Raw genomic sequence first — 27464 nt, forward strand, 5'->3', positions numbered from 1 at the left:
TGGTCGCCTCTGATTTAGTTCTGTGGGAGTGAATGCATTTAACAACTCTCCGGCGCAACGATGGCTTGAAGAGAGCCGTGCACCTTGGCGGGTGCTGCCTGCTCCTCTGCTGCCATCTAGTGGATTTCATGCCGGCACTCAGGAAAACATGGCATTGTAAAAATGAAGGAGGAGGCGATGTTGAAAAGAGCATGCAGGGGTCGCGTGTGGCTGTCTGAGATGAGCAACTTGGTAGGCTGTGAGCGATGGGCTGAGGAGCTTGCGAGAGCTCACATGTGACTGGCCAGGCTGGCGGGGTGTAGTCTGGTAGCAGGAGTAGGGCCGACTAAACTCTGGAGCGCCGCTGCCGGTGAGAACCAGACCAGTGGGGGAAGGGGTGGTAGGAAGGCGAGGTGGTCACGACGCAGACCATAAAAAAAACAAAAATAAGCAATGAAATGGCCAAGGTAGTATAGAGCAGGAACTGAAGTGCCCGAGACCTAGAGATAGGGTAAGGTATCTGTAGAACCCAGAAACCTTCTTTGGAGCTTAAGTATGGAAGAAGGTCGGCAGACAATCCGAACGCTGTCTGTCGGGTGGCTGGAAGGTACTGGTTCCATCTTGCCTCCCTGCAAGTAAGGTTCGGTGGGGCAAGAGGTCAGGGGAATGGTGCCAAGAACCGACTGCCACTGAGCCCCCAAACACTCTTGATGTGTTAGGGTCCTGTCTTGAAGACCAGAGAGAATACAGTACTGATGCAACCCCACTGTGCTCTCGGTCTCTAGGTGGGATGACAGAGTGACATAACTCCACTCTGTTACCCAATCACAAGTTGCCTCTGAAAAATAATAGGGAAATCATTAATAAAAACAACAACAAATCTGATGTAGGGACGGGGCCGAGTGCAGCATGGTGTCTGCCTCTAAAGTACACTAAGCTAAAACTGATCAGCTTGGCTCCAGTTGGTGGGTGGATCCTACTAAGGAGATACATTTTTCTTTCTTGCCTAGAGTCAGCCTCCTAGTGGCAGGAGCATATACGCATAGTTACATTTGTACCCCAAATAAGCGATAGAGAAAAGGGATTTTCCAGTTAAAACCCCTGTATCACTGGCCGCAGTTTATTATAAAGAAAAGGTACTCTACTCACGTTCCCTGGCTACTCCATTGCTGCTCCTGGTGTCTGGTATTGGCTGCAGCGCTGACATCAAGCGCTGCAGACAATAAGTGAACTCACCAGTTTTTCCTGTGTAGACGGAACAAGCTGCTGAGCTCACCGATTGGCAACATCAGACATCAGGATCAGCGTCAGAGATGAAATGATTTAGATCAGAGCATAGTCATGTGTGTGACGGCCCAGTCACAGTCCAGACCTAAATCCCAATGAGAATCTGTGACAAGACTTGAGAATTGCTGTTAACAGACGTCTCTGTTCAATTTCACTTGAGCGAGAGATATTTTGCAAAGAAGAATGGGCAAAAAAACCGCAGCCTCGAGATGTGCAAAGCCGGTAGAGACAGTCCCCAAAAGAACTGCAGTGAAAAGTGGCCCAACAAAGTATTGACTTTTAGGGGGCTGAATACAAATGCAATTTAGATTAAGATCTTTAAAATATTTAGAAAACTATATATCATTTGCTTTACACTTCACACATACTTGTTACTTTGTGTTTGTATGTCACATAAAATCACAATAAAATACAATTGGGTTTGTAGGTGTAATGTAAAAAAATGTCGAAACGTTCACAAGGTATGAATACTTTTTCAAGACAAGTGTGATCATTAATATTGATTATGGAGGTCTATTCTTCATCTATTTACAAATATTTTGGGCTTGGGGTGGAGGATACTATGTTGTTTGCTGTTGCTCTTTTATGTAATTTCAGGGTAGGCTTTCATAAAATAATTAGTTTGTTAAATAAATGAGATGCTGGATGCTACCTGTGTCTGCAAGTAGTGCAACAAGTGTACTGTACAAAGCACTGCTATGTGGGAGGCCTACCGGGGAAATCACCCGCTCCCCAGTGGGCCAATCTGAGCCTGAACATGTAGACGCTCACCTTCCGGTACACTGGCATATCGTCCTATACAGAGCTAGCGCAGCTTGTTCCTCTTCTCCATCTGGAAACTCCTGCTCCATTCCATCTTCATCTATTGATACAATTAACAGGTTATCAATTTTATGCCAAAAGTCCTGAAAGCCTGCAGATTTTATTAAAGCATAAAATTCCTTAATGAGCCCTCTTTTGCTTCCATGTGTCCCCCCGTAGATCTGCTGTGGGCAGGCTCTGGACAGAATTGGTCTTCTTCCCCTTCTGGCAGCTGACATTATAGTCCCTTTATACTAACTCTGTAGAAGGAGTCTTCTCAGCTATAATTCTGTGCTACTGTATAAATGATGCTCCTATCCTGGCAAGCAGACAGAAAACGATTTCTAGTGGCTGCTTTGCAGTGAACAGAGGATCACTATGCTAAAGAACTGGTTGTGTGAAGAGTGACTGGGCTTTGTATCTGCTAACGTGGCGGATATGCAAATGGTGGCATCACATTAGGTTAATAAACATCTTAAAGAGGTTGCCCCCTCCTTTTACATTGATGGCCTATCGGCCGGGTTCAGATCCCCGGCACCCCCAGCTGTTCCCAGTGTTGGCGGCAGCCGGAAACGCTCAGTTCCTGAGCTCTTCTGTCTTATGATAGTGGCTGTGGCTGGGTACTGCACATTCGCCTCCTATTGAGATCAATAGGTGATGGATATGCAGTACCCGGCTGCAGCCACTATCAGACGGAGCAGCTCTGGAAATGAGCATTTCTGGCTGCCTGCTGCAATTGCTATTTTGTAATGATTTATAAAGTGAATGTTAATTACAGGAAGGACTAAAAAAGCAACTAAAACTGAAAAGAATGAGTTATGTAAACATGTATGATTGTTACACCTACTACTTGCCATCCTTTTGCATATGCTATTTACCGTGGTCATTATGCAAGTTACCCAACACTGACTGTGTGATGCTATTACTCACCGGGACTGCATGTGAGCACTATTTGAATGATATGTGCCATGGTCACTAAGTGAAAGAGATGCAGGTCTCCAATGCCTAAGCTATACCCCGAAAAGTCCTGGCACTGCACGGCTGGAAAGGAAAGCACCAAGCTGACCTGTCAGGACAAATACAGAGTCATCAGAAATAATCACATTTCCATTTCACTTGGTTTTATGTAGCTGTCCAGTTCAGAAAATCCATTATTAAAGGGGTCGCACAATACTTAAACTTCCTAAATGTCCACATCCCCGGAGTAAAATTAGAAATCCATATACTCACCTCCTGTACTGCGGCCGTTCTGGTGATGTAAGTGACGGCTTTCCTGGCGCTTGCGTGATATTGGTAGGTCATGTGAGCGCTATAGCCAATCAATATCTAGTGAGCGGCTGCAGCCTTTATATTTTATTGGAGGATGTCCGCTGTGACAGAATATTGATGAGCGGCAGCTGACTAGTGACCACTGATTGGTTGACAAAATGTAACACAAGTTCCGTGAGAATGGCGGCAGTGCGGGAGGTGAGTATAAATTTTACTCATGCATTGAAGGGTTGTCCAATTAGTGGACAATTCCTTTAAATACAGTCATATGAAAAAAAGAGAATTTTGTTTACTTACCGTAAATTCTTTTTCTTATAGTTCCGTAATGGGAGACCCAGACCATGGGTGTATAGCTTCTGCCTCCGGAGGACACACAAAGTACTACACTAAAAAGTGTAGCTCCTCCCTCCGAGCATATACACCCCCTGGATAACAAAATATAGCCAGTTTAGTGCAAATGCTGAAGGAGAATAGCCACCCACAAGTAGAGATAGAGCAAAAAACCGGAACAACCGGAGTCTCTGTCTACAACAACAGCCGGTGATAACACACGGAACAAGAAACTGCCAACAGGCAACAGGGAGGGTGCTGGGTCTCCCATTACGGAACTATAAGAAAAAGAATTTACGGTAAGTAAACAAAATTCTCTTTTTCTTCATCGTTTCTATGGGAGACCCAGACCATGGGACGTCTCAAAGCAGTCCATGGGTGGGAAATAAACAGAAAACTGAGAAGTAGGCGAAACCTAACTTCACAAATGGGCGAAAGCCGCCTGAAGAATGCGTCTGCCCAAGCTCGCATCTGCCGAAGCATGCACTTGGTAGTGCTTCGAAAAGGTGTGCAGACTAGACCAAGTGGCAGCCTGACAGACCTGCTGAGCCGTAGCCTGGTGCCTGAAAGCCCAAGAGGCACCGACAGCTCTGGTCGAGTGTGCCTTGATCCCCGGCGGGGGAGGCACTTGAGTACACTGGTAGGCATCAGAAATGGCCGACCTAATCCAACGAGCCAGGGTCGGTTTAGAAGCAGAGAGGCCCTTACGCCGACCTGTGGTCAGCACAAAAAGAGAGGTGCACCGCCTAAGAACAGCGGTGCGTGACACATAGATCCGGAGCGCCCGCACCAGATCTAAAGTATGCAGCGCTTTTTCAAAGCGATGAACAGGAGCCGGACAAAAGGAAGGCAACGAAATGTCCTGGTTAAGGTGGAAAGGAGATACCACCTTAGGGAGAAAGTCCGGAGTTGGACGGAGCACCACCTTGTCTTGATGAAAAACCAAAAAAGGTGACTACGAAGAGAGAGCAGCTAAATCAGAGACTCTCCTGAGGGAAGTTATGGCCACTAGAAAGACGACTTTCTGTGAAAGACGAAACAAAGAAACCTCCCTAAGAGGCTCAAAGGGGGGTTTCTGCAAGGCCGTGAGGACCAGATTAAGGTCCCAGGGATCCAAAGGCCGCCGGTAAGGCGGAATGATGTGAGATGCGCCCTGCATAAAGGTGCGCACCTGAGCCAGCCGGGCGATACGCCGCTGGAAAAACACTGACAGAGCCGAGACCTGTCCCTTGAGGGAATTGAGGGATAGTCCTAGCTGCAGACCGGACTGTAGAAAGGACAGGATGGTCGGCAAGGAAAAAGGCCAAGGGGCATGGCCGGAAGAACGACACCAGGACAGGAAAATTCTCCAAGTCCTGTGATAAATTTTGGCCGAGGAAGACTTCCGAGCCTGAGTCATAGTGGAGATGACTTCGGGAGGAATGCCAGAAGTCGTCAAGATCCAGGACTCAAGAGCCACGCCGTCAATCTGAGAGCCGCAGAATTCTGGCGGAAAAACGGACCTTGTGAGAGAAGGTCTGGGCGGTCCGGGAGATGCCACGGCACCTCTACGGACAGATGGAGCAGGTCTGGGTACCAAGCTCGCCTGGGCCAGTCCGGAGCAATGAGGATGACCCGACGGCCCTCCATTCTGATCTTGCGCAGGACTCTGGGCAAGAGAGCTAGAGGGGGAAACACGTAAGACAGACGAAACTGGGACCAATCCTGAACCAGCGCGTCCGCTGCAAAGGCCTGAGGATCGTGGGAGCGAGCCACGTAAACCGGGACCTTGTTGTTGTGCCAGGATGCCATTAGATCCACTTCCGGAGTGCCCCACTTGCGGCAGACTGACCGAAACACTGCCGGATGCAGAGCCCACTCGCCGCTGTCCACGGTTTGACGGCTGAGATAATCTGCCTCCCAGTTTTCTACGCCTGGGATGTGGACTGCGGATATGATGGACTTGGAGTCCTCCGTCCACTGAAGGATGCGTTGAACCTCCAACATTGCCAGGCGGCTGCGAGTCCCGCCCTGGTGATTGATGTAGGCAACCGCTGTCGGGTTGTCTGACTGGACTCGAATGTGCTTGCCCGCCAACAGGTGGTGAAAGGCTACGAGAGCTAGGAGCACAGCTCTGATTTCCAGCACATTGATCAAGAGGGCTGATTCGGACGGAGTCCAAGTGCCCTGTGCTCGGTGGTGGAGAAATACTGCTCCCCAGCCGGATAGACTGGCATCCGTGGTGAGGATCACCCAGGACGGGGCCAGGAAGGAGCGTCCCTGAGACAGAGAGAGGGGCCGAAGCCACCACTGAACAGAGACCCTGGTCTGTGGCGACAGAGCCACCAACCTGTGCAAGGAAGAAGTCCGCTTGTCCCAACAGAGGAGAATGTCCAGCTGCAGAGGACGCAGATGGAACTGGGCAAAGAGAACCGCTTCCATTGACGCCACCATCTGACCCAGCACCTGCATTAGGTGCCTGATGGAATGACGGCGGGGCCTCAGCAGAGAGCGCACCGCCAGATGGAGGGACTGCTGTTTGACTAAGGGCAGCTTGACAAGTGCCGGCAGAGTCTCAAATTGCATCCCTAGGTACGTGAGTTTCTGGGTCGGAGTCAGAGTGGACTTGGGCAGATTGACAAGCCACCCGAATTGAACAAGAGTGGCGAGAGTGAGCAAGACACTCCGCTGACAGTCTGCACTGGATGAAGCCTTGACTAGAAGGTCGTCCAGGTAAGGAATCACTGCCAACCCCTGGAGGTGCAGAACCGCAACCACTGCTGCCATGACCTTGGTGAATACTCGAGGGGCCGTGGCTAACCCGAAGGGGAGAGCCACGAATTGGAAATGTTCCTCTCCGATTGCAAAACGTAGCCAACGCTGGTGTGAAACTGCAATTGGCACATGCAGATAGGCATCTCTGATGTCGATGGATGCCAGGAAATCTCCTTGGGTCATTGAGGCAATGACTGATCGCAGAGACTCCATGCGAAAATGCCGCACCTGAACATGCTTGTTGAGAAGCTTGAGATCCAGGATGGGCCGGAAGGAACCGTCCTTTTTGGGGACTAGGAAGAGATTTGAGTAGAAACCTCTGAACCGTTCCCGGGTGGGAACCGGTACAATTACTCCGTTGGCCTGCAAGGATGCCACAGCCTGAGAGAAGACGGCGGCCTTGGAGCAGGGGGGAGTTGACAGAAAAAATCTGTTTGGCGGGCTGGAAGAGAATTCTATCCTGTAGCCGTGGGAGATGATATCCCGCACCCACTGATCGGAGACGTGTTGAAACCACACGTCGCCAAAGTGGGAGAGCCTGCCACCGACCAAGGACGTTGCTGGCTCGGCCAGATAGTCAAGAGGAGGCTGCCTTGGTGGCAGCAGCTCCTGCGGACTTCTGAGGACGCGGCTTCGTGCGCCAGTTGGGCTTCTGGTCCTTGGCTGAGTTAGTGGACGAGGCCGAGGGCTTAGAGGACGACCAGTTAGAGGAACGAAAGGAACGAAACCTCGACTGGTTCCTGCCCTGGACAGGTTTCCTGGTTTTAGTCTGTGGCAAGGAAGTACTCTTCCCGCCAGTAGCTTCCTTAATGATCTCATCCAGTTGTTCACCGAACAGCCTGGACCCAGCAAATGGGAGCCCGGCAAGGTAATTCTTTGAAGAAGCATCTGCTTTCCACTCTCGAAGCCACAAGATCCTGCGGATAGCGAGGGAATTAGCTGAAGCCACCGCAGTGCAGTGAGAAGCCTCCAGCATGGCAGACATGGCGTAGGCTGAAAAGGCTGAAGCCTGGGAAGTTAAGGCAACCATTTCAGGCATAGAGTCCCTAGTGAGGGAATGCATCTCCTCCAGAGAAGCAGAGATGGCCTTGAGAGCCCACACTGCTGCAAAAGATGGGGAGAACGAGGCCCCTGCCGCCTCATATACAGATTTGGCCAGAAGGTCAGTGGGATCCTTAAGTGAGGTGCCATCAGCCACTGATACAACTGTCCGGGCTGAGAGTCTAGACACCGGAGGGTCTACCTTTGGTGAATGAGCCCACTCCTTGACCACCTCTGGTGGAAAGGGAAAACGGTCATCAGAACCACGCTTTGGGAAGCGTTTGTCAGGACAGGCCCTGGGCTTGGTCACAGTGGCCTGAAAACTGGAGTGGTTAAAGAACACACTCCTTGTTCTCTTAGGCAAGGTAAACTGGTGCTTTTCTGCCAGAGAGGGTTGTTCCTCTGATACTGGCGGATTGAGGTCCAGTACAGAATTAATGGATGCAATCAAATCACTAACATCTGCGTCACCCTCGGTCAGATCAATGGGGCACATGGAGGTAGCGTCCGAGCCCCTAGAAAAGACATCCTCCTCGTCCTGCGAGTCAGCTCGTGAATCAGAGCCGCGGGACGAGGAAGGAGAGGGGACCCTGCGTCTCCTTTTAGGAGGATGGGGTCTGGGAGCAGATGAAGAATCCTCTGTGAGCTCTGCAGAGCGAGCCGAAGCAGCAGAGGCGCCCTGAGAAGGGGGCTGATGCATGCTCAGCAGAGTCCGGGACAACTCTCCCATGGAGTCGGCAAAGGACTGGGAGATAGACTTAGAGAAGGATTCTACCCAAGCCGGGGGTTCAGCCACCGGGGCCGGAGCAGCCGGAGGGACCACTGGGGAGACTCCAGGCTGAGGCACCACCATGTTAGAGCAGGCATCACAATGTGGATATGTGCTCGGTTCAGGCAGTACGAGCTTACATGCAGTGCATATTGAGTACAGCCTTGCAGCCTTGCTCCTAGTGTGAGACATGCTGCTGAGGTGGGGGCTCTGAGCCAGAATGACCCCCAGAGAGTGTATAAGAAGGTCCACAACCGGAGGTTGTGGCTTACCAGACCGTTTGTGTGCCCTCCGGATCCCACAGCTCGGACCCCCAGACAGATTAGCATAGATGCTGCAGCCAGCGCCGATCAGTGTGAGAACGCTGATAAAATGGCGCCGGAGCGAGGAGAGGGGGCGGGGCATAGTCAAAGAGTGGGATCTGGAGGGCCAAGGAGATATACAGGGGAGGGAAACATCTCCTCAGAGAGGAGTGTCCTCCCCTGTGCCGAACGGCCGGTGGGCGGAGCCGCACTGTCCCCCTGCATGACGGACATGCAGGGGCAGTGAAAACGAAACTAGGCCTCAGGCGAAGCCGGGGCCTAAATTTTACAATGCGGCCGGCGCGCAGGCACCCTCGGCGCGGTTCTCTGGTGAAAACCAGAGAACCGTCCGGAAATGTCACAAAGGTTAAATAACACACTCTCCCCAACAATAAAGTGCAAGGGACCCCCCTGACAATAACGCCTCAATACTTAGCTTGTGAGACGCAGGGCCAGGTCCCTGAGGGATGAGTGCTCCGTCCGGCAGGATCCTGAAAGGGCTGCGAATGGAGACAGGTCTCCTGCAAGGCAGTGAGAACCGTGCTGGCTCCCACTTCAAGCCAGAGCCCGAGGGATGGTGAAGGAGCGCGGCATGTAAGGCTCCAGCCCTGAAATCAACCTTAACAACACCGCCGACACAGTGGGGTGAGAAGGGACATGCCGGGGGTCCAGGCTTGGACCCGCTTTTCTTCAAACTCTTTAAAATCAAAAATCAGATGAGAATGCATGTGTGGATGTGTGCCTCCTGAACACAAAGCATTGAACTGGCTATATTTGGTTATCCAGGGGGTGTATATGCTCGGAGGGAGGAGCTACACTTTTTAGTGTAGTACTTTGTGTGTCCTCCGGAGGCAGAAGCTATACACCCATGGTCTGGGTCTCCCATAGGAACGATGAAGAAAGTTTGGGCACCCCTATTAATGTTAACCTTTTTTCTTTATAACAATTTGGGTTTTTGCAACAGCTATTTCAGTTTCATATATTTAATAACTGATGGACTGAGTAATATTTCTGGATAGAAATGAGGTTTATTGTACTAACAGAAAATGTGCAATCCGCATTTAAACAAAATTGGACCGGTGCAAAAGTATGGGCACCTCAACATAAAAGTGACAATAATATTTTGTAGATCGTCCTTTTGCAAAAATAACAGCCTCTAGTCGCTTCCTGTAGCTGTTAATGAGTTCCTGGATCCTGGATGAAGGTATATTGGACCATTCCTGTTTACAAAACAATTCAAGTTCAGTTAAGTTTGATGGTCGCCGAGCATGGACAGCACGCTTCAAATCATTCCACAGATTTTCAATGATATTCAGATCTGGGGACTGGAATGGCCATTTCAGAACATTGCAATTGTTCCTCTGCATGAATGCCTGAGTAGATTTGGAGCGGTGTTTTGGATCATTGTCTTGCTGAAATATCCATTCCCTGCGTAACTTCAACTTCATCACTGATTCTTGCATATTATTGTCAAGAACCTGCTGATACTGAGTTGAATCCATGCGACCCTCAACTTTACCAAGATTCCCGGTGCCGGCATTGGCCAGACAGCCCCAAAGCATGATGGAACCTCCACCAAATTTTACTGTGGGTAGCAAGTGCTTTTCTTCGAATGCCGTGTTTTTTTGCCTCCATGCATAACGCCTTTTTGTATGACCAAACAAACTCAATCTTTGTTTCATCAGTCCACAGGACCTTCTTCCAAAATGTAACTGGCTTGTCCAAATGTGCTTTTGCATACCGCAGGCGACTCTGTTTGTGGCGTGCTTGCAGAAACTGTTTCTTTCGCATCACTCTCCCATACAGCTTCTCCTTGTGCAACGTGCTCTGTATTGTTGACCGATGCATATTGACACCATCTGCAGCAAGATGATGCTGCAGGTCTTTGGGGGTGGTCTGTGGATTGTGCTTGACTGTTCTCACCATTCTTCTTCTCTGCCTTTCTGATATTTTTCTTGGCCTGCCACTTCTGGGCTTAACAAGAACTGTACCTGTGTTCTTCCATTTCCTTACTATGTTCCTCACAGTGGAAACTGACAGTTTAAATCTCTGAGACAACTTTTTGTATCCTTCCCCTGAACAACTATGTTGAATAATCTTTGTTTTCAGATCATTTGAGAGTTGTTTTGAGGAGCCCATGATGCCACTCTTCATAGGAGATTCAAATAGGAGAACAACTTGCAAGTGGCAACCTTAAATACCTTTCCTCATGATTGGATACACCTGCCTATGAAGTTCAAAGCTCAATGAGGTTACAAAACCAATTTAGTGCTTTGGTAAGTCAGTAAAAAGTAGTTAGGAGTGTTCAAATCAAGAAATTGATAAGGGTGCTCATACTTTTGCACCGGTCAAATTTTGTTTCAATGCGGATTGCACATTTTCTGTTAGTACAATAAAGAGAATTTTGTTTACTTACCGTAAATTCTTTTTCTTATAGTTCCGTATTGGGAGACCCAGACCATGGGTGTTTAGCTTCTGCCTCCGGAGAACACACAAAGTACTACACTTAAAAGTGTAGCTCCTCCCTCTGAGCTTATACACCCCCTGGTGAGCAGACCCAGCCAGTTTAGTGCAAAAGCTGAAGGAGAATAGCCACCCACAAGTAGAACAGAGCAAGAGCCGGAACAACCGGAGACTACTCTGTCCACGACAACAGCCGGTGATAACACGCGGAACAAGAAATTGCCAACAGGCAACAGGGAGGGTGCTGGGTCTCCCAATACGGAACTATAAGAAAAAAAATTTACGGTAAGTAAACAAAATTCTCTTTTTCTTTATCGTTCCTTTGGGAGACCCAGACCATGGGACGTTCCAAAGCAGTCCCTGGGTGGGAATAAACAGAAAAACTAAGAAGTAGGCAGAACCTAACTTCACAAATGGGCGACAGCCGCCTGAAGGATGCGTCTGCCCAAGCTCGCATCTGCCGAAGCATGAGCATGCACTTGGTAGTGCTTCGAGAAGGTATGCAGGCTAGTCCAAGTGGCAGCCTGACAGACTTGTTGAGCCGTAGCCTGGTGCCTGAAAGCCCAAGAGGCACCGACAGCTCTGGTCGAATGTGCCTTGATCCCCGGCGGGGGAGGCACCTGAGTACTCTTGTAGGCGTCCGAAATGGTCGATCTAATCCAACGGGCTAAGGTCGGCTTAGAAGCAGGGAGGCCCTTGCGCCGACTTGTGGTTAGCACAAAAAGAGAGGTGCACCGCCTAAGCGCAGCGGTGCGAGACACATAGATCCGGAGAGCACGCACCAGATCCAGAGTATGCAGCGCTTTTTCAAAGCGATGAACAGGAGCCGGACAGAAGGAAGGTAAGGTAATGTCCTGGTTAAGGTGGAAAGGAAAGCCCACCTTAGGAAGAAAGTCCGGAGTCGGACGGAGAACCACCTTGTCTTGATGAAAAACTAAAAAAGGTGACTCCGAAGAGAGCGCAGCCAAATCAGAGACTCTCCTGAGGGAAGTTATGGCCACCAGAAAGGCCACCTTCTGAGAAAGACGATACAAAGAAACCTCCCTAAGAGGCTCAAAAGGGGGTTTCTGCAAAACCGTGAGAACCAAGTTAAGGTCCCAGGGATCCAAGGGCCGCCGGTAAGGCGGAATGATGTGAGACGCGCCTTGCATGAAGGTGCGGACCTGAGCCAGCCGAGCGAGACGCCGCTGGAACAGAACTGACAGAGCTGAGACTTGTCCCTTGAGAGAGTTGAGGGACAGTCCTAGCTACAGACCGGACTGTAGAAAAGACAGAAGGGTCGGCAAGGAGAATGGCCAAGGAGGATGGTCAGTAGAGCGACACCAGGACAGAAAAATTTTCCAAGTCCTGTGATAGATCTTAGCGGAGGAAGACTTACGGGCCCGAGTCATAGTGGAGATGACTTCAGGAGGGATACCAGAAGCCGTCAAAATCCAGGACTCAAGAGCCACGCCGTCAATTTGAGAGCCGCAGAATTCGGGCGGAAACACGGACCTTGCGAGAGTAGGTCTGGACGGTCCGGGAGATGCCACGGCATCTCTACGGACAGATGGAGCAGGTCTGGATACCAAGCTCGCCTGGGCCAGTCCGGTGCAATGAGGATGACTCGACGGCCCTCCATTCTGATCTTGCGCAGGACTCTGGGCAAGAGAGCTAGAGGGGGAAACACGAAACTGGGACCAGTCTTGAACCAGAGCGTCCACGGCGAAGGCCTGAGGATCGTGGGAGCGAACCACGTAAACAGGAACTTTGTTGTTGTGACGGGATGACATTAGGTCCACGTCCGGAGTGCCCCATTTGCGGCAGATTGACTGAAACACTGCCGGGTGCAGGGACCACTCGCCACCGTCCACGGTTTGACGGCTGAGATAATCTGCCTCCCAGTTTTCCACGCCTGGGATGTGGACTGCGGATATGGTGGACTTGGAGTCCTCCGCCCATTGAAGGATGCGTTGTACCTCCATCATTGCCAGACGGCTGCGTGTCCCGCCTTGGTGATTGATGTAGGCAACCGCTGTCGCGTTGTCTGACTGGACTCGAATGTGCCTGCCCGCCAACAGGTGGTGAAAAGCTAGGAGAGCTAGAAGCACGGCTCTGGTTTCCAGCACATTGATTGAAAGAGCTGACTCGGACGGAGTCCAAGTGCCCTGCGCTCTGTGGTGGAGACATACCGCTCCCCAGCCGGATAGACTGGCATACGTGGTGAGAATCACCCAGGACGGGGCCAAGAAGGAGCGCCCTTGGGACAGAGAGGGGGGCCAAAGCCACCACTGAAGAGAGCTCCTGGTCCGTGGCGACAGAGCCACTAACCTGTGTAAGGAGGAAGGCCGCTTGTCCCAACAGCGGAGAATGTCCAGCTGCAGGGGGCGCAGATGGAACTGGGCAAAGGGAACAGCCTCCATGGACGCCACCATTTGACCCAGCACCTGCATCAGACGCCTGAGGGTATAACGGCGGGGCCTCAGCAGAGAGCGCACCGCTAGCTGGAGTGACTGCTGTTTGACTAAGGGCAACTTCACAAGTGCCGGCAAAGTCTCGAACTGCATCCCTAGGTACGCGAGACTCTGGGTCGGAGTCAGAGTGGATTTGGGAAGATTGACAATCCACCCGAATTGGGCTAGAGTGGCGAGAGTGAGCGAGACACTCCGCTGACAGTCTGCGCTGGATGAAGCCTTGACTAGAAGGTCGTCCAGGTTAGGAATCACTGCCAACCCCTGGAGGTGCAGAACCGCAATCACTGCTGCCATGACCTTGGTGAATACCCGAGGGGCCGTGGCTAACCTGAAGGGGAGAGCCACGAATTGGAAATGATCTTCTCCTATTGCAAAACGTAGCCAACACTGGTGTGAAACTGCAATTGGCACATGCAGATAGGCATCTCTGATGTCGATGGATGCCAGGAAATCCCCTTGGGTCATTGAGGCAATGACTGATCGCAGAGACTCCATGCGAAAATGCCGCACCTGAACATGCTTGTTGAGAAGCTTGAGATCCAGGATGGGCCGGAAGGTACCGTCCTTTTTGGGGACTAGGAAAAGATTTGAGTAGAAACCTCTGAACCGTTCCCGGGCGAGAACTGGTACAATTACTCCGTTGGCCTGCAAGGCTGCCACGCCCTGTGAGAAGGCGGCGGCCTTGGAGCAAGGGGGAGTTGAGAGAAAAAATCTGTTTGGCGGGCTGGAAGAGAATTCTATCCTGTAGCCGTGGGAGATGATATCTCTCACCCACTTATCGGAAGACGTGTTGAAACCAAGCGTCTCCAAAGTGGGAGAGCCTGCCACCGACTAAGGACGTCGCCGGAGCGGGCAGAGAGTCACGAGGAGGCTGCCTTAGTGGCAGCACCTCCTGCGGTCTTCTGTGGACGCGCTTTTGGGCGCCAGTTGGATTTCTGGTCCTTGGCTGAGTTAGCAGACGAGGCGGAAGGCTTAGAGGACGACCAGTTGGAGGAACGAAAGGAGCGAAACCTCGACTGATTCCTACCCTGGGCAGGTTTCCTGGTTTTGGATTGTGGCATGGAAGTACTCTTCCCGCCAGTAGCTTCCTTAATAATTTCATCCAGCTGTTCTCCGAACAGCCGGGACCCAGCAAAAGGGAGCCCAGCAAGGTACTTCTTAGAAGAAGCATCTGCCTTCCACTCTCGAAGCCACAAGATCCTGCGGATAACGAGGGAATTATCCGAAGCCACCGCAGTGCGGTGAGAAGCCTCCAGCTTGGCAGACATGGCATAAGATGAAAAAGCTGAAGCTTCAGAAGTTAAGGCAACCATTTCGGGCATAGATTCCCTGGTGAGGGAATACATCTCCTCTAGAGAAGCAGAGATGGCTTTGAGAGCCCACACTGCTGCAAAAGTCGGGGAAAACGCGGCCCACGCCGCTTCATACACAGATTTGGCCAGAAGGTCAATCTGACGGTCAGTGGAATCCTTAAGGGAGGTGCCATCAGCCACCGACACAACGGTCCGGGCTGAGAGTCTAGACACCGGGGGGTCTACCTTTGGGGAGTGAGCCCAGTCCTTGACCACCTCCGGTGGAAAGAGAAAACGGCCATCAGAACCACGCTTTGGGAAGCGTTTGTCAGGACAGGCCCTGGGCTTGGTCACAGCGGCCTGAAAACTGGAGTGGTTAAAGAACACACTCTTTGCTCTCTTAGGCGAGGTAAACTGGTGCTTTTCTGCCAGAGAGGGTTGCTCCTCTGATACTGGCGGATTGAGATCCAGTACAGAATTAATGGAAGCAATCAAGTCACTAAGATCTGAGTCACCCTCGGACAGATCAATGGGGTACATGGAGTTAGCCTCCGAGCCCCCCGTAAAGGCATCCTCCTCATCCTGCGAGTCAGCTCTTGAATCAGAGCCGCGGGAGGAGGAGGGAGAGGAAAACCTGCGTCTCCTCTTAGGAGGACGGGGTCTGGGCCCTGATGATGAATCCTCTGTGAGCTCCGGTCCTAAGGGACCCTTAGCAGTAGAGGCATCCTGTGAAGGGGGCTGATGCATATTCATCAAAGTCCTGGAAAGAAGTCCCATGGACTCAGCAAAAGACTGGAAGATAGACCTAGAAAAGGATTCTACCCAAGCCGGGAGTTCAGCCACAGGTGCAGGAGCAGCCTGAGAGACCACTGGGGGTGAGACTCCAGGCTGTGGCACCGCCAAGTTAGAGCAGACATCACAATGTGGATAGGTGCTCAATTCAGGCAGCAGGAGCTTACATGCAGCGCATATAGTATAAAGCTTTGGAGCCTTGCTCCTCGTGTGAGACATGCTGCTGGAGTGGGGGCTCTGCAAGAGAATGAACCCCAGAGAGTATATACAGAGGTCCACAACCAGAGACCGGTTGTGGCTTACCAGACCGCTGGAGCGGTGTTGTGTGCCCTCCAGATCCCGAAGCCCGGACCCCCAAGCACAGCACCTTAGCAGGGATGCAGAGTGCAGACCAGCGCCGAGTGAATTCTGTCTGAGAAAATGGCCGCCGGAGCGAAGAGAGGGGGCGGGACTTGGCTTGGAGAGCGGGATCTGGAGGGCCATAGAGACCTACAGGGGAGGAGACACGCACAGCAGTGGGGAGTGTCCCTCCCCTGTGCAGAACGGCCGCCGGGAGGAGCCGAGCCTGTCCCTCTGCATGAGTGACATGCGAGGGCAGTGAACAGAAACTAGGCCTCCGGCAAAGCCAGGGCCTAAATTTGAGCGGCGAGGCCGACGCGCAGGCACCATCGGCGCGGTTCTCGGGCGACAGCTAGAGAACCCGCCGGAAATGCCAATAAATACAGTAAGCACACTCTCCCCAAACAATAAAGCACATGGACCCCCAATATATAAACGTCTCAGGTACTTAGCTGCTGAGACGCAGGGCCAGGTCCCTGGGGATGAGTGCTCCGGTCCAGCAGGGTCCTGAAGGGCTGCGGATGGAGACCGGTCTCCTGCCAGGCATGGAGACCGTGCTGGCTCCCACTTCAAGCCAGAGCCCAGGAGGGATGGTGAAGGAGCACGGAATGTAAGGCTCCAGCCTCGGAAATCAACCTTACAACACCGCCAACACAGTGGGGTGAGAAGGGACATGCCGGGGGTCCAGACGTGGACCCGCACTTCTTCAATCTCATTCCAAAAAGATAAAAAAACCATATGAGAATGCATGTGTGGATGTATGCGTCCTGAACACAAAGCGATAAACTGGCTGGGTCTGCTCACCAGGGGGTGTATAAGCTCAGAGGGAGGAGCTACACTTTTAGGTGTAGTACTTTGTGTGTCCTCCGGAGGCAGAAGCTAAACACCCATGGTCTGGGTCTCCCAAAGGAACGATAAAGAAAAACCTCATTTCAATCCAGAAATATTACTCAGTCCATCAGTTATTAGATATATGAAACTGAAATAGCTGCTGCAAAAACCCAAATTGTTATAAAAAAAAAAGGTTAACATTAATAGGGGTGCCCAAACTTTTTCATAGGACTGTACACTATTCTTATGTAATACAGGGCCTTGGTTTAGGCTGCTTTCACACATCCGGTTTGAGCCGTGCGGCTCAATCCGGCTGTGAAACCTATGCAACGGATACGGTGAAAACACCGCATCCTTTGCATAAGTTTTTACATGCGGCCCGTCCGTTTTTTGCCGCTTGCGGCATGCTACTGAGCATGCGCAGTGGCAAAAACTGCATGCGGCGGCCGGATGCGGTTTTTGACGCATCGCGCCGCATCCGGCATCCATAGGGATGCATTGAGAAAAGCGCCGCATCGGCCGGATTTTGCCGCACAAAAAAACGTGCCGGGCAACGTTCCATCTGCCACCGCATCGGCTAAATCTGCCGCATGCGGCAAAAACCGGACCGAACGCAAGCCCATGCGGCACTAATTAAAGTCTATGCAGGAAAATCGCAACCGGAAGCAAAAAAAAAACCGGTTGCGTTTTTCCTGCAAAGTGCCGGATTGTGCCGCATAGCAAAAACCGGAGGTGTGAAAGCAGCCTTACCCATCATGATGATCTTCCCTTGGTCAAGAGTAGAGAATGCTCTCGCTTTGGAGGCCTGACATATCGTGCATTACACAGTAAGCCCATTAATGTGAATGAACACTGTAAGCTAATGCTATACTGGCAATAGGATGTTTAATGTAAGCACAGCTTTTGTTCTGAAGTTGGATGTTTTACTTCAGAAATATCTGCAAGTAAAGTTCCAGCAATGCACTGCTATTTGATTGACAGGTGCAACGGGAAGGGAATATGCGGGTTGGGACTTGCTATCTATTCCCGCACCTGTCTGCCTGCGCCGGAATTAACGTCTATGACAGTGAAAGGGGAAGGAAGGCCAGACAGGCAGACAGGGGCGGGAATAGATAGCAACACTCGAACCACATATTCCCTTCCTGTTACATCTGTCAATCAAATTGCAGTGCATTGCTGGAACTTCACTTGCAGATATTTCTGAAATAAACCATCCAATCTCAGAACAAAAGCTGTGCTTACATTCAGCATCCTAGTGAAAGTATAGCACTGGCTTTACTTTACTTATACAAATCCTGCTGGATGGATCCCTTTAAGTTATGTAGCCAGAGCTGAAAGGTCACAAACTCTTCACAAAAATAGACCTCATATCAAAAGCTGCAATGTTACGGCCCATATTCATTATTACTTTCTCATCTTTTTTTTTAAGTTTTTGAGGTTTTTAATTTGCACCCTTTTAAAGGGAACCTGTCATCAGAAATTTTGCTTTAAACCTAAATGTTTCCCCCTCTGCAGCTCCTGGGCTGCATTCTAGCAAGGTTGCTGTTGTTTTTTTGCTCCCTTTTAGACCAAATATAATACTTTATAAAGTTGTACCTTTTAGGATGCAAATATTCTAAATCGTCCATGGGGGCGGGCTCTCTGGTGTCCGTTATGTCCCTCCTGCCGATTTACGCTGTCCCCCAACGCAGCATGTCATACTTCAGGACGCCGCCCAGTGAGCCCGTGGTCCGGTACATGCACAGTGCCACTGTAGCGGGACTGTGCACTGCATGCACAGTGTGACCTCTGGTGACATTTGCGCAGGCACGAGATTATGGGCGGCGCTATGTTGTCATCGCAAGTGCCCGCCCATATTGTAGTGCCCGCGCTTTCCCCTCTGCCTCCAGCGTTCTGCGCAAGCGCTGGTCAGATGACCGCACGTCTCCTCTTTCCCATCTTTCCCTGTAGCAGGAAATAGATGGGAGGAGTGGAGCAGGACACCACCGGTTACGGCCAGCGCTTGCACAGAACGCTGGAGGCAGAGGGGAAAGCGCGTGCACTAGATTATGGGCAGGCACTTGCGATGATAATCACAGCGCCGCCCATAATCTCGTTCGGGGACGGCGTAAATCGGCAGGATGGACATAACTGACACCAGAGAGCCCGCCCCCATGGACGATTTAGAAAATTTGCATCCCAAAAGGTACACCTTTATAAAGTATTATATTTGGTCTAAAAGGGAGCAAAAAAACAACAGCAACCTTGCTAGAATGCAGCCCAGGAGCTGCAGAGGGGGAACATTTAGGTTTAAAGCAAAATTTCTGATGACAGGTTCCCTTTAAAGTCTATTTTATAGGTTATAGGGGTTTGCCATTTTTTTTTCTTCAATGAGGCTAAGTCATCAGTTGCAACTCTTTAAACAATCACTTTTGTTTTTTGCGCAAATATATTCCAGTGGCCCCAGCACAGAATTTTATGTATGCCTGCAATTTTAGCACAAATTTGGTGACATTTTAGTGAAACGTGTAATCTTATACTATTCAGCACAAAAAATGGCAAATACAAAATAAAAGAGCATTTTTTTCACAAAAATTCATGACCCCCATGCACCATTTTGTCAACCATTCCACCACAAGACAGAAAAAAAAGTGACTTAAAAAAGCCCAACGTAAACAATTTGACTCCATAATTCATTTGCATAATTTTCTGCATCAAATCTGCCCCTAACAAGCGAGGAGATTAAGAGCTCTGATAGATTTATAGCAATAGGTGGCCAATGTCAAAAGTGTCCAACCACTACTTCTAATCTGGAAACCCATGAAGCTAATGTGAACAGAGCCCAAAGTCCGAAATCCTGTAGAAAATGGTTCTTAAATATCAGCATTTACCATAAAATGGCCAGAAACACTCACCATTAAATGGAACATGTCTATGTCCAGTATGCCGGCCGATTCTTCACTGCCCTTCGGATGTACGACTGCTGTGTGAAAACAAAATCACATGAAGAGTTTAAGTAACGGATTTCAGAAGATTTTTAGGATAAAATGTTTAACTTTTTTTACGCTCTTATAAAATGTACGGTGTTCATTCTGACAAAATATCAAGTTTAGTGTCACGTAGGAGGCAGACAGTGTCGGAGATCCAGACCTGTTTCTACCTGTGATGTTTTGTATTCTTTACTAATCTTGTCAACTTTCCTTTAGATTAGAAAAACAGATTGAAATCCAGACAAAAGGCAGAGAGGACAGTCTGTAACTGTGCAGGCAGTATCCACTTCCATCTGGAAGACAGAAACCATTCCTTATTCAGTCACCATTCAGGTACTGGTGCAGATGGTCCTTGCCTTTTGTCTCCTGCCTGTCCATCAAAGCGTGGCACAGCAAAGAGGATCCAGGATCATACTGAACCAAACTAGTCAGGAAGTTGGAAGGGGTTTCTGTCATCCCCATGCCCCTGGACTGGCCCAGAAGATTATGGTAAGCAGAAGTAATTCATCCTCTCGCAGACGCTTGGTAGAGACTGCTAGACTGTCCAAACCTACTTTCCCAGGGTCCCCTCTTCCACCCGTAATCATAGTCACTCGCTTTAACAGCATGGCTGGTGAAGTTGTAGTTATGAAGTCTTCAGTTTTCTCTGATCTAGTCGTTCTTACTGTGAGTAAGGCATGAAGGCCCTCCTCACACAATTCCTATCATCATACTTGACAGGCATCTTTTGTTGGTGTGTATCCAACTATATTGTCACTATGTTCTTCTCTCTTCCAGGTCATTCTCACAGCCATGTCTTCAGTGCAGCATGGCGCTCAATTCCATCAAGGGAGAGGTTTCTGCAAAGTCTACTCATGTTTAGAAGAATATGGCTTCCAAGTCACAAAATAGGTCTTTTGTTCAGGGTGTAGTCTCTCGGTTCCTCTTTAACGGCCCCACTTAAGGGTGCTTTACACGCTGCGACATTGCTAGCGATGTCACTGGTGAAAGGACCCGCCCCCATCGGTTGTGCGTCATGGGCAAATCGCTGCCCGTGGCACACAACATCGTTGGTCCCCGTCACACGGACTTACCTGCCTAGCGACGTCGCTGTGACCGGCGAACCGCCTCCTTTCTAAGGGAGCGGTTCGTTCGGCGTCACAGCGGCGTCACTAAGCGGCCGCCCAAAAGAAGCGGAGGGGCGGAGATGAGCGGGCCAAACATCCCTCCCACCTCCTTCCTTCCTCATTGCGGGCGGCGGCAGGTACAGTGATGTTGCTCGTTCCTGCGGTGTCACACATAGCGATGTGTGCTGCCGCAGGAACGACTAACAACCGACGTCCTGCAACAACAAACGATAATTGGGATTTTAACGACGTGTCAATTATCAACGATAAGGTAAGTAATTTTGATCGTTAACGGTCGTTCGTAGCTGTCACACGCTACGACGTCACTAACGAGGCCGGATGTGCGTCATGAATTCCGTGACCCCAACGACATCTCGTTAGCGATGTCTCAGTGTGTAAGTTCACACAGTGCATTTTTCGCGGCGTTTTTGCGCAGTTTTCGGGTGCGTTTTTGCTCAGAAAACTGCATGACTTTGCTTCCCCAGCAAAGTCTATGAGTTTTCATTTTTGCTGTCTGCACACAGCGTTTTTTTCAGCTGCGTTTTTGTGGTGCCACAAAAACGCAGCATGTCAATTATTCCCGCGTTTTCCACTGCGCTTTTCATCCATTGAGTGCAATGGGATGTTGAAAAACGCAATGAGAAACGCAAATAGCTGCGTTTTGGTGCGTTTCTAAGACCAAAAATGCAGCTATAAACGCAGGAGGTGGGTAGTAAAGTGACATGTACAGGAAGAGGATTCCTTCTGTCAGTAAACACAGAAGCGTGAATCCTCCCGGTACCGTCAGCGCTGCGTCCACCTCCCGTCCTGTGCATGTATGCTGCCGTGCAGCGCCATGTTCGGGTGGGAGGTGGAAGCGGCTGCGAAATCAAAAGTGAACAGTAGAAAAAAAAAAAAAGTCATACCTGTCTGCAGGGTCCCGGTGCCATGCCCGCTCCCAACTCCTCCCGGTACCGCCGCTCCGGGTGTATGCAGTCTCCCCGGGTACGTATGCCTGCAGGATGTAGGACCTGGCGATGGATCACCTGATGCAGTCACCTGACGCGTCAGCTGATCGTAAGTCTCGGGCTGACGCCAGCGCCCGGCCGGTTTAACCTATCAGCGGATGCGTCAGGAGACTTCATCCCTGATTACCGGCAGCTCCTGCAGCGATCGGACGGGATCAAACTCGCTCTAGGAGCTGCCGGTAATCAGCACATAAGTGAGTATTTTTTTTTTTCTTTTGCACCGATGCATCTGCTGATTGTATAAACGGCTTTTATACAATCAGCTGATGTGTAATGTGATTCAGGCACTTGATCCTGACACATCATCTGATCGCTTTGCCTTCCAGCAAACCGATCAGATGATATTGGATCCGGATTGGACGGCGCGGGACCCTTGACCCAGGATTACTGCGGAGGGGGGGGGGGTTCTTTATTTCTAATAAAAATATTTTTCTGTGTGTTGTGTTTTTTTTTATCTTTACTAGAAATTCATGGTGGCCATGTCTAATATTGGCGTGACACCATGAATTTCGGGCTTAGGGCCAGCTGATAATATACAGCTAGCCCTAACCCCATTATTACCCAGTGAGCCACCCGGCATCAGGGCAGCTGGAAGAGTTGGATACAGCGCCAGAAGATGGCGCTTCTAAGAAAGCGCCATTTTCTGGGGTGGCTGCGGACTGCAATTCGCAGCGGGGGTGCCCAGAAAGCATGGGCACCCTGCACTGTGGATTCCAATCCCCAGCTGCCTAGTTGTACCCGGCTGGACACAAAAATTAGGCGAAGCTCACGTCATTTTTTTTTTTTTTTTTTAATTATTTCATGAAATTCATGAAATAATTAAAAAAAAAGGGCTTCTCTATATTTTTGGTTCCCAGCCGGGTACAAATAGGCATCTGGTGGTTGGGGGCAGCCCGTACCTGCCTGCTGTACCCGGCTAGCATACAAAAATATGGTGAAGCCCACGTCATTTTTTTTGTTTGGGGGGGGCAAAGAAGCCTGCTTCCAGTCCTGGAAGGAGGATGCTGAGCCTTGTAGTTCGACAGCTGCTGTCTGCTCTCCTGCATACACTATTGGATGGAGGATGCTGAGCCTTGTAGGTCTGCTCCCCCTGACTCTTCCTCCAGCATACAGTCCTGGACGGAGCATGCTGAGCCTTGTAGTTCTGCAGCTGTCTGCTCTCCTGCATACACTAGTGGAGAATGAAGAACATATTGAAGAAGGAAATGACATCAGACCTTTTTTTTTTGTTCACTGATAAAAAACGCATAAAGACGCAGTGATCAAAAACGCAGCAAAAAACGCACCAAATCGCGGCAAAACACGCGTTTTTTGCCGCGTTTTTTTTGCCTCGGGTGCGTTTCTGTGCAGTTTTTGCCGCAAAAAACGCACAAAAACGCAGCGTCAAAAAAACGCAGTGTGTGAACCTAGCCTAAAGCGACCTTTAGATCCATGGGATCCCAATCTGATCCTTGATACATTGCATTGCTCTCCCTTTATAACAATACAGGACATCTCCTGGCTCTACTGGAAAGTAGCTTTCCTGGTATCAATTACTTCCATTAGATCAGTCCTCAGCTGGCAGCTCTATTCTGACACTCTACATTCCTTGTCCTTCTCCAGGATAAGGTCATCTTTTGTCCAGTACCTTCTTCCCTCCCTTTAGGTGGTTTCTTCTCTCCACCATAATGAGGAGATGGTTAAACCTTCCTTCTGTTCTACTCACTTTTATCTGGCCTAGTGATTTTTTCACAAATTGAACATGGTCAGAGCGGTGAGTCACTACCAATATATGATGTCCTCAATCAGATCATCAGACTCTCCCAGTTTGTAATTTCGGAAGTATCTTGTTGTGTCACCGCCTTTAAGGCTTCCATTGCTTGATAGATACATTTTGCTATTCTGGAAGATTATTGGGCAAAGGACAGAGTGCCTCGGTCGGGAATTAGACTTGGTCCTCCTATGTGGTCTCAAAATTTTAAAGAGTTCATATCATTGATGCGAGGCAGGGTGGAAGGGTGCTGCAACAGCAGTAAAGGATCTACATTACTATCCATTTACCTTTGTTGTTGTTCTTCCATACACTGTATAACCAATCTCAGGGACTGAACTTGGATGTTCCATGGTTTCTTCTGTCCCCCAATGAGGCAGATAAGAGGAGGACTTTTGGTACTGTAAAATTCTTTTCTTGTAGACTTCATTGGGGTACACAGCACCCACCCTTCTAGTTGTCCTCGTTTGGACAAATAAATGGATTTTTGTGTACTCACCGTAAAATAGTTTTCTCTTAGCCATCATTGGGGGACACAGGACCATGGGTGTTATGCTGCCTATCCATAGGAGGACACTAAGTAGATGCAAAAGCATAGCTCCTCCTCTGCAGTATACACCCCCTGGCCGGGCCAGGCAACCTCAGTTTTAGTACACAAGCAGTAGGAGAAAAAAAAACAGTAAAAACTTCTCAACAGAGGAACATGAGAAAAAAAAAAAAGAGTCATAACCAAATAAGGTACTGAGAGAACCAAGGCCCAACAGGGCAACAGGGTGGGTGCTGTGTCCCCCAATGATGGCTAAGAGAAAACGATTTTACGGTGAGTACACAAAAATCAGTTTTTCTCTGACGCCTCATAGGGGGACACAGGACCATGGGACGTCCTAAAGCAGTCCATGGGTGGGTAAACAATAAACAACGCAACCCAAGGACTAGGAACCAGTCCCAGATAGCCAGGAGCGCCTACTGAGATAGGTACTCCACTATCGTTTGCAGAATTTTCCTACCTAGGTTCGCCTCAGCCGGAGCCTGGGTATGGATTCAGTAATGCTTTGAAACAGTATGTAGGCAAGACCAGGTCGCAGCCTTACACCTCTGTTCCACTGAAGGCTGATGCCTAATGGCCCAAGGGGCGCCAACTGCTTGCGTGGAATAAGTCCGCAGCCCACTAGGAATGGGCTTAAGTTGCAAGCGAAAGACTTCCTGGATCGCAGAGCGAATCCAGCGAGCCAGCGTTGCCTATAAAGCTGCCTGTCCTTTCTTAGGCCTTTCAGGAATGACGAACAAGGAGTCTATGTTCCTAAAGGGGCTGTCCTGGGTACGTAATATCTGAGAGCCCTCAGAAGATCTAGCAAATGTAGAAACCTTTCCACCCTATGGACTGGGTGTGGACAAAAAGGAAGTCAGAACAATGTTCTCGTTCATATGAAACGGGGAAATAACCATCGGAAAAAAATCCGGAAGGGGCCGTAGAACCAACTTGTCCTGATGAAAGATCAGAAAGGGTTCGCGGCAAGAGAGTGATGCCAGTTCCGAAACTTGTCTGATGGACGTAATCGCCACTAAGAATATTACCTTCCAGGAGAGAAGAGCAAGAGAAGATTCCTTAAGAGGTTAAAAAGGGGACCTCTGGATACCGTCCAAAACGAGATTGAGGTTCCATGGGTCCAGCGACCGTTTATACAGGGAAACTAGATGGGAAACACCCTTGAGGAAAGTCTTGACTTGCGGATTGCAAGCTAGGCGGTATTGATAGAATATTGAGAGAGATGAAACCTGCCCCTTAAGGGAGCTGAGAGCCAACCCCTTTTGCAACCTGACTGCAAAAAAAAATAATCAAGAATTCTGGGGATCGCCAGAGGCATAGGTTGGACATTAGATTCCCTGCACTGGAAAAAAGGGAATTTTGTTTACTTACCGTAAATTCCTTTTCTTCTAGCTCCTATTGGGAGACCCAGACAATTGGGTGTATAGCTTCTGCCTCTGGAGGCCACACAAAGTATTACACTTTAAAAAGTGTAACCCCTCCCCTCTGCCTATACACCCTCCCGTGGACCACGGGCTCCTCAGTTTTGGTGCAAAAGCAGGAAGGAGAAAACTTATAAATTGGTCTAGGGTAAATTTAATCCGAAGGATGTTCGGAGAACTGAAGACCATGAACCAAAAGAACAATTCAACATGAACAACATGTGTACACAAAAGAACAACTAGCCCGAAGGGCACAGGGGCGGGTGCTGGGTCTCTCAATAGGAGCTAGAAGAAAAGGAATTTCTGGTAGGTAAACAAAATTCCCTTTTTCTTTGTCGCTCCATTGGGAGACCCAGACAATTGGGACGTCCAAGAGCAGTCCCTGGGTGGGTAAAAGAATACCTCGATAAAAAGAGCCGAAAACGGCCCCCTCTTACAGGTGGGCAACCGCCGCCTGAAGGACTCGCCTACCTAGATTGGCGTCTGCCGAAGCATAGGTATGCACTTGATAGTGTTTCGTGAAAGTGTGTAGACTAGACCACGTAGCCGCCTGACACACCTGCTGAGCCGTAGCCCGATGCCGCAATGCTCAGGACGCACCCACGGCTCTGGTAGAATGGGCTTTCAGCCCTGAAGGGAGCGGAAGCCCGGAAGAACGGTAGGCCTCGAGAATCGGTTCCTTGATCCACCGAGCCAAGGTTGACTTGGAGGCCTGAGAGCCCTTACACTGGCCAGCGACAAGGACAAAGAGCGCATCTGAACGGCGCAGGGGCGCCGTGCGAGACACGTAGAACCGGAGTGCTCTCACTAGATCCAAAGAGTGCAAATCCTTTTCACACTGGTGAATTGGATTAGGGCAAAAGGAAGGCAAGGAGATATCCTGATTGAGATGAAAAGGGGATACCACTGTGGCGCCCCTGACCTGGTCAGGCACCACTGAGTACTGCACCCATGCTGGGGACAGTACAAAACAGGTAATCCAGAAGGCTGACCGAGGTGTGACTACACAGGCGCATAGTGATCAGGTCTCACACATGTACCTTTGGGAGGACCCCTGGGGATCCCAGGAGGGGGCGAGGCCTCCATCTCCACTCAAGGGGTGTGGTAGAGAGCCTGGTTGCTAGGTGACGTAGGCAAGAACAGGAGAGGAGGGAACAGTGAGCCAGGCAGTTGAGTGGTGAAGTTCAGGGAGAGCAGAAGCAGACCCTGTAGCTCCACACGATTCTGACAACGTACGCGCAGTGACTACTGACGGGGGAGAACGGTCACCTGGCATTGCTGCCCGAAATCCACACACAGCTAAAGAGAGAGCAACGGAGTGGAAAGTAAGGAGACTGTCAGGGTGGTACCAGGCCCGAAGGGGTAACAGGTCCCAGTGCAGAGATAGATCCAGCTTTCTTCTGCCAAACCTGCTTGAGGGGGCACTTCAAACCCCCAAGACAACACCACAGAGTCCGCAGCCACGTAGCAAAGTGAGGGCCCATAGTTCACAGGAGGCAAGCAGCCGGAGTGACCTGGTCCAGGCTACAAGCAAACGGGCCGAAACGAGGGGAGCAGCAACTTCCCTGGGTGACCCCCATAGGGACTGAAAGTCGGGGTTACCACAAACAACAGAGGGCTAAGGAAGGCGAGTCAGTAGCCACCCTCATCAGTCAGCCTGAAGGACACCTGGTTCCAGCCTGGTTCATCCCAGCTACGCCCGGGTTACTCACCCTGCCATCAATAGTGAGTAAAACCCCTGAAAGACATTCTGCTTGTGTTGAGTTATTCTGCGCCTTGTGGTTCCACACACCTACACAGGGCCCTGGGGCTTGCCTCACTCTCAGGAGGCTATTACAACTGACTGCACCCACCATCAGCCCCAGGCCTCCCTTAATCTGCAGTGGCGGTCCCCACTGACCGCAATTCTGAGAGTGGCGTCACGACAATCCTAAAAGAAGGTTTCCTACCTGTGACCAGACT

At 50.1% G+C, this 27464-nt stretch overlaps 1 protein-coding gene across 2 annotated transcripts in view; it reads right to left on the minus strand.

The window, feature by feature from the left end:
• The window catches only part of UBR2 (ubiquitin protein ligase E3 component n-recognin 2), a 394151-nt gene that overhangs the window by 35134 nt on the left and 331553 nt on the right, over positions 1-27464 (minus strand). For both annotated transcript variants that reach the window (XM_075339174.1, XM_075339175.1), the window contains exons 38-40: positions 19597-19664; positions 2998-3133; positions 2038-2128 (exon numbers count right to left, since the gene is read on the minus strand). In XM_075339174.1, the coding sequence (XP_075195289.1) occupies positions 2038-2128; positions 2998-3133; positions 19597-19664 (295 nt within the window). The remainder of the gene's footprint in view (positions 1-2037; positions 2129-2997; positions 3134-19596; positions 19665-27464) is intronic.

This window comes from Anomaloglossus baeobatrachus, chromosome 3 (assembly GCF_048569485.1).
Source record: "Anomaloglossus baeobatrachus isolate aAnoBae1 chromosome 3, aAnoBae1.hap1, whole genome shotgun sequence".
NCBI lineage: Eukaryota > Metazoa > Chordata > Amphibia > Anura > Aromobatidae > Anomaloglossus > Anomaloglossus baeobatrachus.